Raw genomic sequence first — 13,545 nt, 5'->3', positions numbered from 1 at the left:
AGTCTAGCTTGTGCCGCACTCTATAATCTAAATAAACGAGGGAGTGGATAAATTATCGGTAATATATGTCGATGTATATTTAAATTTAGTTTTATATGTACCTTTCTTATGTCCCATTTTAATTAAGTTTTTTTATAAAAAAAAAAACAGCACTGAACTGTCTGACTGAACAGAACAATGAAGTGAAAATTTAAGATTTAAGGTTATGGTTCAATACAGTTGCAAAAAAGGTAGTGACTCGACGTCCTACCAACGTAAGAATAAGGAAATCTAAACAACGTTGGAATTAGTAAAACAAACGACGTTTGCATAACGTTGGAATAGGTCCTGAAACTGACGTCGGAAAACTATATATTGTCCAACGTTGTAACTACGTTGTCCGAATCACCTAAAGATCACTTAAGCAAAAAAGGTTAGAAGACAACGTTTATTCGACGTCGCAGAAGCTTCTACTTTGCTGTAGTACTAGTCCAACGTCGGCACAACGTTTAAATTTATTTTAATACCGAAGGTAGGGAGCTAACTATTTTTTGTAACTAATCCAACGTTGTGTTTAGTAAACATGTGGTCGCAAGTCGTGAAAATGCTACTTGGGAAGGATATGTGCCCATATATTCGTCTTTCTCTTGAGCCCATTTTTTTATCAACTTAGATCGACTTATTTTTTTATTAGTTTTTTTACAATTTCCAGCATACACAAACCCAATAATGCAACTTTTTTTTCTTTCTCCATCCCGGATCTGTTACCGAAGATCTGCCGAGATTTTATACGAGTATAAAATATCTAACCCGCGGTTCAATCCCTTCAAAATTTAAGAGTATTTGCAACTAACCAACTAATTTGTCCCTTCGCAGATCAATTCCGTTCAGAAAATAAGAGATCTGATATTTACGTTAGTGGACAATGAAAGTTCTACCCTCTCGCAGACCAGTTCGGTGGGATTGGAACGACAGATCGAGCAGCTGGACAGTTCGTTTAAAAATACCTCTCGTGTGTGCCCACCTAATGAATGGTACCTAAAATAAATATTTTTCATGTGTTGTCATAAATTATTCTTGTCTAGTAATAATAATAAAGTAAATAAATAATATAATACCGTGCCAGATCAAAATGTTTCAAGAAATATAATTATTTTTGCCTAATTGTTTTATTCATGTTGATACAAAAATATTTTGTTTTTGTGCGTGCGTTAAATCGTGCATCAATATGCGCAAGACTAAACCTAAAAATTTCTTACAAGTGCGCGGACTGTACTGGTGATTATGAACCAGTTAGAAACTCCAATTGTTCTGCAAACACTCAACTTTTGGTTAGGAATCGCAAATGTTGCTTCTGCGAACCCTTTAAATTTCATGCGCATGCGTCGGACCGTTGTAAAATATTTCTGACTGATCTGCGAACGAAGCTATTATTTACGGACGAATACAAACAGTAAAATAACAGTTCAAATGAAAGTATCAATTAAAAATTCGTTATAAAAAAATGCTAAATTAAAAATACGTATCTTCAAATGCTTCAATTAAATTTTCCTTGCATTACAAAACCATTTTTAAGAAAAGCAAAACATTACAGTTTACGTATTTGTTGCCCTAAAAAATTATATATTAATTTATAAGTACAGATGAAAAACTAAGTAAATTTACATATCCTAATAGTAATTTTCATTGTAATCCCAATTTTCTCATAGCACAGTTTATAAGGCATTTGTACATGAACGTGAACAAAATAGAACACAACGCACCTCGTGGCCCAAACAGAATTAAAATAAGAAGAAATATCAAGCGGAGGACCTTTTATACACAATGTGCACAAAATTGTGACATGGACAAGGAAGAAAAAAAGGATATTCTTACGGACTTACAGGTTATACAATAACAAACACTTATGTTAAAGATAGTCTAATAAATACAGACTATATCAAACATAAGTAATTAGGAGAAAATAAACTACTTAAAAGGAACTTGGGAGATTTATGTAATTTAGCTAGAAGCAAAAAAAAATAGCTAACTCTTCGCCTATCAAATTTTGGAATCTCAAAACTTACCGTAGTAGTCTGTCGCGTGTGCTGATTGAAAAAGAAAAAAAAAACAGATTAAAAATAAAACTAGATTTTTATAAAACTAAATTACGTCTAAGCTAATTCCTATTTATAAAATATCATAACAACGAAAATATTTTTGTTGGTAATTCCAAAAGTTCTTTTCTTAATTTCGTCACGAAAGTACTCAAATGGAAGTTTGACATCAAAGGGAGAGTTGTGCCTCATTATGGCGCTAATTAAGGAAAACAAGAATAATATCTACCATAAAATTCTATTCACCCTGTATAACTACAAATTCTACAATACATTCAATCGCATAATAAATACAGTCAGTCCAGTGAAAGAATATATGACATTATTTACAGTCCTAAATCATAGATACTTGTTACTAACTTGTTGTTATATACTAACTTAAAGTAGATTATTTTATGTCGTTTTTTGTCGTCGATCAGAATCATATATTCTCTCACTTTTTCAAAGAATTGCGCATTAGAAAAAGTAAACACATTAAAGATATACCGTGTGATGGAATAAAATCAACGTTAAGATAGGAGTTCAATTAGCATATTAGTTAGATTTTACAAGGATTATAGCCAAAGTTCTTGGCTATACTATATCTTGGTATAATCACAGAGACAGCTGATCATGATTATTTGAAGCTATCAAATGGTAAAACTACAATTTTTGTTTGTTTTGAAACTACTACATATGAAGAATTGAAGTAAATAATGTGCTAAGTGCCAAAATCATTATTTCGAGATGAACCACATTTGTTGATATATGTGAAGACTACAAAGGAAAAACCAGCTTTGTTCATTTTAATTGGGATCGAGAAAAATACAACTTGCTTTCTTTGATGGTACCTCAAATAATGCTAACATTTGCCTATAAAGTTGGGTCTCTATCTTAATTTCTATGAAAATGTGCCATATCTGGTTCCCCGTGTAGTCTTCATGTATAACCAATATAGTATATTAAACAAAAATATAAAACATCGTATACCGGGTGTTGCATCGTCGAGCGGGACATAGGAAATCCCATGTAAATTTTAATGGGGTCAATTATTGGCTTCCCTAATTATTTTAGAGAATAATTCTATTTAGGTTTATTGAAGAGCACTAAAACCCACATTCAAAAGAATAACTTTAGATATTTTTGATTAGCGTTTACGAGTTATCGCCGATTTCTTTTTAAATATTTCTCCTTTCTTATGGCCCTGTATTTACTTATGAGCACCAGTCAAGGTAAAAGATAACTGTCAAATGAAGTTGTCATTTCAGAAATTTATCTATTTAGTGCTTTATTATTATTATTAAAAACTCATACCTACATCGAAAATATTAGCCATGACTTACACTACCGAAGAAAAAGTATTGATGATTAAATGGTATTATCAAGGAAATAGTTATCAAAACTGTGTCGGACATGTTTGCTGCTCTGTATCCAAATAGACCGATACCTGGAAAATCTACAATCGCAAGGAATATCCAAAGATTTAAAACCAAAGGTACCCTAATAAATAACTGCAGATGTGAAGCAAGGCAGGAACAAAGAGAAGATGCAAGAAATGATACCGACTTGGAAGTTTTATTGTGCGTAGAAGAGAACGATGGAAAGATCAGCACAAGGATCTACAATACATTCAATCGCATAATAAATAGTCAGTCCAGTGAAAGAATATATGACATTAATTACAGTTGTCTATTATTCTAACTAAAAGTACATTATTTTATGTTGTCTTTTGTCGTCTATCAAAATCATATATTCTCTCCCATTGTCACAGAATTGACTATTAGAAAAAGTAAACACATTAAAGATATTTGAGGAAACTTGAGGATGAAATAGGAATAGATCACACTACAGCGCTTCGAATTTTGAAACGACATAAATACTATTCCTTCAAATATGAAAAGCACCAAGAGTTATGAGATGGGGACGAAATACGGCGGCAGGCGTTTTGTTTTGAACGATGGAAAGAGCAAACACGGATAGGGAATTTTTAAAAAACATATGTTTCACGGACGAATGCACGTTTACTTTAAATAATGAACCCAATGTTAAAAATTATTGGAACAAAGAAAACCAACACAGGTTTGTCGAAACAAGGAGGCAATATCCATAGAACGTAAATGTTTGGGCAGGGATATTCGGACACAATAGAATTTCAGTTTACCAACTAGCGAATGTAAGAAGAGAATTTTATGATCGCTTGGGTTATTGTCTCGCAGTCGATGGAGGAATATTTGAACATCTTCTTAAATCCTAAAGTTCTAACAATTTAATAGTACCTAAATTAATAAGTTATTGAATATTGTAATAATACTATAATTAACATTGTAATTGACTATTTTATTTTACTTTAATTCATATTAATTTATATTTATAAATACATCTTTAAGATTTCCGATGTAGAAATGAGTTTTCAATAACAATAAAGCACTAAATAGGTAAATTTCTGAAATGACAACTTCATTTGACAGTTATCTTTTATCTTGACTAGTGCCATACTGGTACCCATAAGTAAATATAGGGCCATAAGAAAGGAGAAATATTTAAAAAGAAATCGGCGATAACTCGTAAACGTGCTAATCAAAAATAACTACAGTTATTCTTTTGAATGTGGGTTTTAGTGCTCTTCAATAAACCTAAATAGAATTATTCTCTAAAATAATTAGGGAAGCCAAACCAAACCAAACCATTAAAATTTACATGGGATTTCCTATGTCCCGTCCGACGATGCAACACCCGGTATGTTGTTGGTTATGGAACTTTGGACATTTTACAAATAAAACATGACAAACCGATTTTTTGGCGCTTAGAACCTTATTTACTTTTTAGTCTTCATATTCATATGTATTTATGTATTGCAGTTTTGACAATCACCAAGGACTTCACATAATCAGTTGTCACCAAACGTCACTCTATGCTTACTGTCAAATTGTTTTCAGTCATTTCAGTCAATCACAAGCTATATATTAACATGTAAATCTAATATAACTTGCATTATTATAGAATCAGGAAAAATAAGCTTGAAGTTGATGCATTAAATGAAACAGTGAGTTCTAGAGTAAAATTAATTTGTTATTAAAATGTTAAGATATTATAACAGAGGGACTAAGTCGCCCTGTAATGTACGAGTAATATCCGACAAAGCAATAGAATACAGATAAGTTTAGAAATATTCTGACACCAAATTTTAATTACTTTTTACATTTGTGTAACTCAATAAAATTACAACACAAAATATATACTCAACTAAAACTCAATAAAACATCATAATATAAGCTAGTATATAAGCTAGTATTTACAGTCGCGACTGCGCTCTCAAGACCTGGTCTTGGCCGTTACTGCATAAATACGAGCCATAATGTTTTAAATAATGTACAAAACAGATTGCATTCTTTGTTACAAATCACAAAGAAAATCATAAATCCACCACAACACAAAAACAATTTAGATACTCTGATGACCAAAAATGTGTCATTGAAGTTTAAATATGTATAGTGTTTCTGTGTATTGTGGTTAATCTTTGGGATTTTCTACTGATTGGGAAATTCAATTTTGTGTGATAATTTTATCGATATATTGTTACATTAATGTTAAGAAACTAGTGCTATTTACAGCGTAATAATTGTAATAAGCTACAAGATACACATTCAATATGCATCATGCTTGATGCGTACCTTTGCGTGGTCTCCACCAATCCTCCATGTAGCCTTTAAGTGGAGATGACGATGCAGAAGAAAATCCTTGTTAGCATTTATGATACAAAACAATAATATCGCTTATATCTAATCAAATTTTGATCTTTCTTAAATGCACTAAATTTCGAAGAAAAAAAAGATTTTCATTTTATCTATTTATATTCTTTCTATCTATTCAAATCTAGTAAACTTTCTCTGATTAAACAATAACGAATCGTTCTAATTGAAATACCGTGTGATCGAACAAAAAAAATGGAGTCAAGTTAGCTTGGAAATTACAATCAATATACTTGTCACAGATAAAGTCCGCATCATATGGAACTTTTTTTTATTTATTGACTTTGGTAAAATTTGACTTGGGCGATGGTATTTGCTTTGAGTTAGATTAAAAATATCACAAGAAAATTTACTTTGTTGCCCTCGGGTATCTGTCAAATTTGACATTTAAATGACTAAAAAACGGGTTTCTAGTCAATTTAAAAAAGAAAAACTATTTGAAAAAGTTGTTTCATTTCTAATTTTATATAAATATACCAATTTTCAGCCATCTAGATGAAGCCATTTCTATCGTCATTTTTTTAAACAATAGCAGCCGCGATTCTTGTGATAGAAGCAAAATAACTGATAGAGGAATCCGTTTGTCATTCAAATATTTATCTAGTACTCATATGTATATTTAGTTCAATGTTTTGAATAAATGAATAGTTTTTTATGAGAAGTTAAATATTGTCGTCAAAATATTATTGTGTGATGCAAACTATAAATAATTCTTCCATATATCAAGGTGACATCATTTCTATTCAATTTATTCCTCTAATTATCATATTTAGGTTTAAAATTTCTTTAAAAATGAGAGCCGCTATAGTATTAAAAGTAAGTTAAACAATTTTTTATAATACTTTCATTGTAATTTGATCAGAGACCATAGGGCAATATCCAACCACACAATTCTATAAGTAAGCTATGAAAAATACATTTTAACATATAGTAGTGTGCAAATAAGTTCCCAGAAAGTACAAATATGAACCTTATAATGCCATCTCCATAAATGCGGAAGTTATCCCTACTTCATCAATTTTTGTCTAATTTTTACAAGTAAATTTATTTTTCTTTAAAAACTATTAACAAATTCAATAAATTTAACTGAATACATGACAGCTAGGTAAATATTTAACTAACAAACGAACTACCATCAGCTATTTTTGCTTCTACCACGAGAATCGGCTGCTATTGGTTAAAAATTACAAAATTTTATTTTTCATCTAGATAGATAAAAATTGGTACATATACAGGGTGTCCTAGCAAAAAGTGCAGATTCTAGAAACACGCCCATGAGAGTTTTTTACGAAAAAAAAATGTTGAAAATTTTATTATTTATTTTTCTTGACATTTTCCGGAAAATACTGAAAAAATTTTAAGTGCCGCTTGTTCAGTTTCGGGAAATTTGTTAATAGTGCTTATGGAGAATGCAATGTTGCCACGTCCTATATTATAATTAAAAAAGGAACAACTTTTTCTAATAAAGTTTTTCGAAATTCTGCCAGCAAACCCATTATTTAGTCATTTGTTACTTTAAATGTCAAATTTGGCAGAGGCCTGAAGAAAAGAGGCAATATTTTTTTAAGTCAATTTTGATAAATAAAAAAATTCATATGATGCCGACTTAATCTGTAACACTGTACGAACATCATTCTAATTCGATCACGCGATAAATTAACTTTAATATTCATAAAAACAAGTTGAAATAACAAACTAATGAGAAAAAGTAAGCAATAGTAAGATATTTATATGATACAGTGTGTGCCAAAAAGTTTACATTAAATGGCAAAAATCTTACTGATTTCGAAAAAGAGTTATTACGCCAAAAATTTCATCTGTCATGTGTCGTAAGTATTGGCGAGAATTTACAAAATTGATCTTTAGAAGTAAAAAAAAAGTAAAGTATGAGGCTTTAGACGAAGATGACAAAATATCGATAGGACAAGTTTAATATAAAAAATAAAAATCTTAAGTCTGGTGAACTATCCAGATACACGATTTGTGCATTTTTCTTTTTCTTTTTTGGTCAAAAAGTAACCATTTTTAGTAGTAATTTTAAATAAGAAAAATGCGGATTAGGCACGGAACTGAAAAATATTTTAATTTAATTTTAGTACTATTTGTACGTTGCGGAGAATTTTGACACATTATTTGGCATGACAGACAGAAGAAAAGGCAATGTTGTTTCCGCTGAATTTTCTGTGATGCGATTAATCAAACAGAGAAAAACGAAAAAAAAAACGAGTAAACCAGAAGCAATCAAAACAACCTTACAGAATAATTTGAACTATGAGACATTAAGTTAATGTAAGGTCCACCTACGGCCAAATCAAATGTTGAACATTCACTACTAGTACGAGAGCTAGCAACGTCGAAAAGACAAGTATTTTAAGACGTCTGGCTCTTTGATATATCTTTTACTATGCTCTCTAGAACAGCATGCGGCCCGTCTGGCTGTCGGTAAACGTTGCGTTCCCTACTGCGCATTGAAAGAAGATCCTACATTTTTATTAGTCCTTTAAATTCTAAAGTATTGAATATAAATTGAACATGTCTCCGTAGCGCAGTGCGTAGGGTTTCCGACCACGAACCGATGATTCAGAGTTCGAATCCGGGTCAGGGCAAAGACTTTTTTATTTTATTATCGTTTATATTCTGCTAGTAAAGTAGGTATTAAATATTTGTTTTTTTTTAATTACCAGAATTATTTAATACTTTACTATCAGAATATAAACGAAAATAAAATAAAAAAGTCTTTGACCTGACCCGGATTCGAACTCTGAATCATCGGTTCGTGGTCGGAAACTCTACGCACTGCGCTATGGAGACATGTTCAATTTATATTCAATACTAGAATTTATAGGACTAAGTTAATAAAAAATATAGGATCTTCTTCCGATGCGCAGTAGTAAACGCAACGGGTATCGGCAGCCGGACGGGCCGCATGCTGTTCCAAGGAGCATAGTAAAAGATATATCAAAGAGTCAGACATCTTAAAGTACTTTCTCGGAAACGTTGCTAGCTTAGACTATATACTGTCAGCATAAACGTAGAAATTGATATAAACAAGTCAGCGACTCTTTCATTATCGGTTATGGTATTTGGTATTGAAAATTTTTAAAACAACAATTTCTAGAATATTTTTTATGAGAAACATGTTTTTCCACATCAGACATTCGAATAATCTAAGCAGTTCATTTTAAGGTAAAATAAGCTTCATTTTCTAAAAGAAAAAAAAAGTGTTTGGATAGTTCACTGAAACCAAAATTTTTCTAAATGATCTATTTTAAAGGAACGGAAAAAACTGAGTTGGGTTAAAAACATATCATTTTTATTTTATTTATTATTTTTATCATTTTTATTTTTTTAAGTTTAGACAACAAAGAAAAAAATATTGTGTAAGACATTTTTTTGTTAGACTTACTTTGTTTTGTGTAATTTTAGTGAAGAACACGATTTTTAAAAAATATTTAGAACACATTATCATTATCGATTGTCATATATAAAATGATTTTCCTTTTGGTTATTAGGCATGCTGAAATAATTCCACATATCCTTTCTTTCAATATCTCAATAAAAAAAAATATTTGATACAAACTTTTAGAACTAACTATATAAAAAAATAAATGCTTATATGAATAAAAATAAATATCTGGTCAAAAAAAAACTAATTTGTATGTATTCAAAATACTAAAACTAAACGATATTGAAAACTGCGAGTCTATAAGAAACTAAAAGTTCTATACTCTACTTTTTCAGTAACTACTAAGCTCAAACTAAAATATAAAAATAAACTTATGGGTTACAACTTAAGTTCAATTAGGAATAATTTAATTATTTTGTTCAAATGTATACGCCCTTTTTAAATAAATTTAAAAAACATAGGTATTACATAACAGTCTGGACCTGCTATACTCACAAATAGTTCTCCATGAGTATCCATAATAATCTGAGAATGCAGCATTAATAACATTTTTCAATAAATCTCATGAAAAAATCTTTACATTTTAGTTAAAGCTTTACTTTTCAACTACAAAGAATTCCGCAACCAAAAAAAAGCCACTAAAATAAAACTAAATCGACCCTATGTGTAATTGAATCCAGAAAAAAATATCAAATTTTGATCACCATCAATGTAGACAAACTTATATTCAAAGAAAACAGAAAATACCTATATTTAATTCTAATTAAAATAAATAAAAACAATTCTTTAATTAAAGTAAGAAATGAAAATAAAATATCTAGTAAATAGAATTACCAACAATCCAACTAAATAAAATGTTTGAATATTAACAAAAAACGAAAATAATTAAAGCAGAAATGCTTACCATCTCTTAACTCATGTCCAGTTGCAGTGGTTTGAGTCTGTTTTGTATAGACTACTACTTCTTTGGGTGGTATATTGGTAGATTGTACTGGAACTACAGTAAGTTGAGGAGCTTTTTTTCTTACAGCTATAACACTGAAGGTAAAAAAACATTCAAGTTAAAAATGAATCAGGATACAGTTCTACATCTGAGTATGTACATGTTGTTCAAAGATATTTAGTGTGATACATGCAAGCTCACCTAATGAAGGAAGTAAAAAACATTAAATGTAGGAATTGTAAGGACCTAAACCGTCAAAAAGTAAAAAAAATTATCAAAAGATTAAGAAAAAAATATATAACTTAATGTTTTTAATGGAACACTGTATATTTATATACAGAAAAGTTTTTTTAAATACATTTCTCTGATTTCAAACATATATCTGTACTCCAGAAGCAAACCATGTTAAGCCACATAACATAGTTTTGAGAAAAACGAATTTAAAGTTCTTTTTTGAAGTTTAATAATAATAAACAAGGCTTTATTGTACAAAAAGCCAAAATAGCTTCATCGACAAAGCAATTACAAAACAAACAAAAGCACAAAAACAAATATACAAATAAAAAAAATTTCATACAATACAAATCAATTCAAAAAAAAATTTACGTCATTAAAATTACAAATAAAACATACATGAACAATGTACAACACAGGCGTATCAAGAAAATTTACAAAAGGAAAATTCTAAATGGATAAAACCATGTAAGAGTTATAAAATATTAAATATTAACTACTAAACCTTTAACCAGTGTGTGAGATGATCAAAATTTTAGAATTCAAAATTGTTCATGTTCATGATTAAAGGTCAACAAAAAAGTCGTTTACTGCATATTTTTTTTAAACCAATGACTGTAATATTTGGTATATGAACAACTTATTTTGAACTAAAATGAAATATAAACCAGTTTTTTAAATAAACTACCAATACAATTACAAATACCAATATTTTTTTGATGGACTTAACATAATTTGTATATTAAAAAAAGGAAAATTTACGGGACTAGACTTATGTAACGCTTAACTGATATTAAGTCCCTATTTATTCCAAAATGAATAAAGCTAAACCATTTTAAGTCCAAATAAAAGTATATTACTGATATAATAAGAAAACATTTAACAGAAAATCGTAAAAGAGGTATGTATGTTGCAATTTGGAACCAATTTACTATCTGTATTAAGTTTAAATTGACTACCCTATAATAGCAAAACGGTCAAAATAAATTTTAGTCACTGTGGACATAACATACTAAAGTAACCAAAGATGTTTCAGCCAAACTGCAGTAACGTGACTTAACCTTAGAGTAATATAACTCTTAGTCTAAGGACTTAATCTCATTTAGCCCAGGGCTGACATTGGACTTAATTTAATTTTAAACCAACTATTTTATTTATTGGTACAGATAGCGTAAAACGAGAAAGAGCAAAGGGTAGAATAAAAAAAAACTAAGTAACTTTTCGTATATACAGGGTGGTCCGAACTGTATTCCCGAAACTTCGGCAGCATATTCTGCAGATAAAAATGAGTAAAAAAGTTCGTAGAAATGTATGTCCTAAAATGCTTAGTTTCGGACATACAAGGTGTAGAAGTTTCATTATTATTTTGATTTTTTCCAAATAAAGTAACATCAGTATTTGGATGAAAATTGGTGTCTGGGAGTTTTGTGACATGAGAAATTTGATTTTGATGTCAATATGACTCCTAGTTGTAGAGGGCGCCACCTACATATTTTTTAACTGGTTTGAAGAGTAATAACTTTTCGTCTGTACCTGTACAAAAGTGTGTAAAGAAATACACATTTACGATGCTTTTTACCTAAAAAAAGGCTCTTTGTAAAAATCGCTAAGTGTAATGGTTCACGAGATATTTCGAATCGAAATTATCAATACCGGTCATCATTGACATAAATTAAACGTGTTGACTAAATAGTTAATAGACTGCAATCATAAATTTGAAATGTTTTTGTGCCAAAAGTTCAACAGAAACTGTTTTATTATCATTTTTGCGAAGAAAAATTTATGATTAATTTAAAAAAAATAAAAAGTGCCCAAATTTATAAATAAATTATCAACTCAACATATTTATTTTTTGTCAATAATGACATGTAATGATTACTTCCATTTCAAATATCTTCAGAACGATTGCTCGTAGCGATTTTCACCAAGAGACATTTTTTACGTAAAAAAATCACGGAAATGTGTACTTTTTCACTCAGTAGTTTTATACAGGTACGGACGAAAAGTTATTACTCTTCAAAACAGTTAAAACACATGTAGGTGGTGCCCTCTACTAGTAGAAGTGATATTAACATCAAAATCAAATTTCTCATGTCAAAAAACTCCCAGACGCTCATCCGAATATTGGCATTACTTCAGAAATTATTTAGAAAAAATCAAAATAAAAATGAAATTTCTATACCTTGTATCTCCGAAACTAAGCATTTTAGGACATACATTTATACGAACTTTTTTACTTATTATTTTTATCTGCAGAATATGATGCCAAAGTTTCGGAAATACAGTTCGGACCACCCTGTATATCTTAAATATGCCAATTTAGAGCATATTTATCATAGTCAGCTTTTAGGGTACAAATATGTATATGGTTTGTCTATATTTTCGTAAATCATTTTTGAATTATTTTGGTTTAATCAGTGTTCTTAAATAAAATAGTAGTCTATTTTAAATAGTTTTTTTCTTTGTTCTTTATTTTTTTTGTGTCTCACGATGAGTAGAAACATACCTTCTAAAACATTAAGCATTTTTTGTTGGTTAGGAATATTTGTTCTGATAGTAAAAATTCATTGATAAGCTGGTTTCCGTTTGGATTTAACAGTAACTCTTAGGGAATACAAAAAAGTTAATTGCACATAATTTACCTTTATACAAAAGTGTTACTTGTACTATCGTTTGTCTGTTAGAGGGCATCAATCAAAAATAAACCTAAACGTTAATTAATTTAAAAATTAAAATTTTTTTAAGGTTTTATGAAACTTATTGTCAAATATAATTTGTGATAATAACATAAAATTCCATATTTTTGCCAACTAGATTATTAGAGCATAATAGATTTTATCCATAGATCGATGTGACAAAAAACATTTTCAGTCAGCTTTGGAAAAATGTTTTTCCTCAAAAAGTATGCACGGTAACGTTTTATTAAAAGAGACAAAAATATAGTAAATACTAGAAGGACCATTTTACAAAAAGAAATATTTTTCTTGATTTTTGTTAAGTCAAATGTTAGAGCACTTAGCAAAACATAGACACCCAAAATCTCATTCCGATCGAAATAACGATTTTTAAAATATCTCGAAAAATTTGTTTATTTTTTTAAAGTTTGCTGCCCTCTAACGGACAAATGCAGCACTTTTGAATAGAAGCAAATTGTGTCCA

General features: G+C 29.6%; 1 protein-coding gene across 19 annotated transcripts in view; it reads right to left on the bottom strand.

Moving 5' to 3' along the window:
• LOC115880569 (cytoplasmic dynein 1 intermediate chain) overlaps nucleotides 1-13,545 on the bottom strand; it is a 41,686-nt gene that overhangs the window by 26,999 nt on the left and 1,142 nt on the right. For 5 of the 19 annotated variants that reach the window (XM_030897807.1, XM_030897804.1, XM_030897806.1 and 2 more), the window contains 3 exons: nucleotides 10,114-10,247; nucleotides 5,726-5,791; nucleotides 2,046-2,066 (listed from right to left, as the gene is read on the bottom strand). In XM_030897807.1, coding sequence (XP_030753667.1) covers nucleotides 2,046-2,066; nucleotides 5,726-5,791; nucleotides 10,114-10,247 — 221 coding nt within the window. The remainder of the gene's footprint in view (nucleotides 1-2,045; nucleotides 2,067-5,725; nucleotides 5,792-10,113; nucleotides 10,248-13,545) is intronic. The other 14 variants (XM_030897814.1, XM_030897819.1, XM_030897821.1 and 11 more) reach the window with 5 other exon arrangements.

Source organism: Sitophilus oryzae, unplaced genomic scaffold, assembly GCF_002938485.1.
Source record: "Sitophilus oryzae breed Bouriz unplaced genomic scaffold, Soryzae_2.0 scaffold_1637_pilon_pilon, whole genome shotgun sequence".
In the NCBI taxonomy this organism is placed as follows: domain Eukaryota; kingdom Metazoa; phylum Arthropoda; class Insecta; order Coleoptera; family Curculionidae; genus Sitophilus; species Sitophilus oryzae.
The sequence above is the reverse complement of the archived record's forward strand: the minus strand, read 5'-3'. Positions and strand labels throughout refer to the sequence as shown.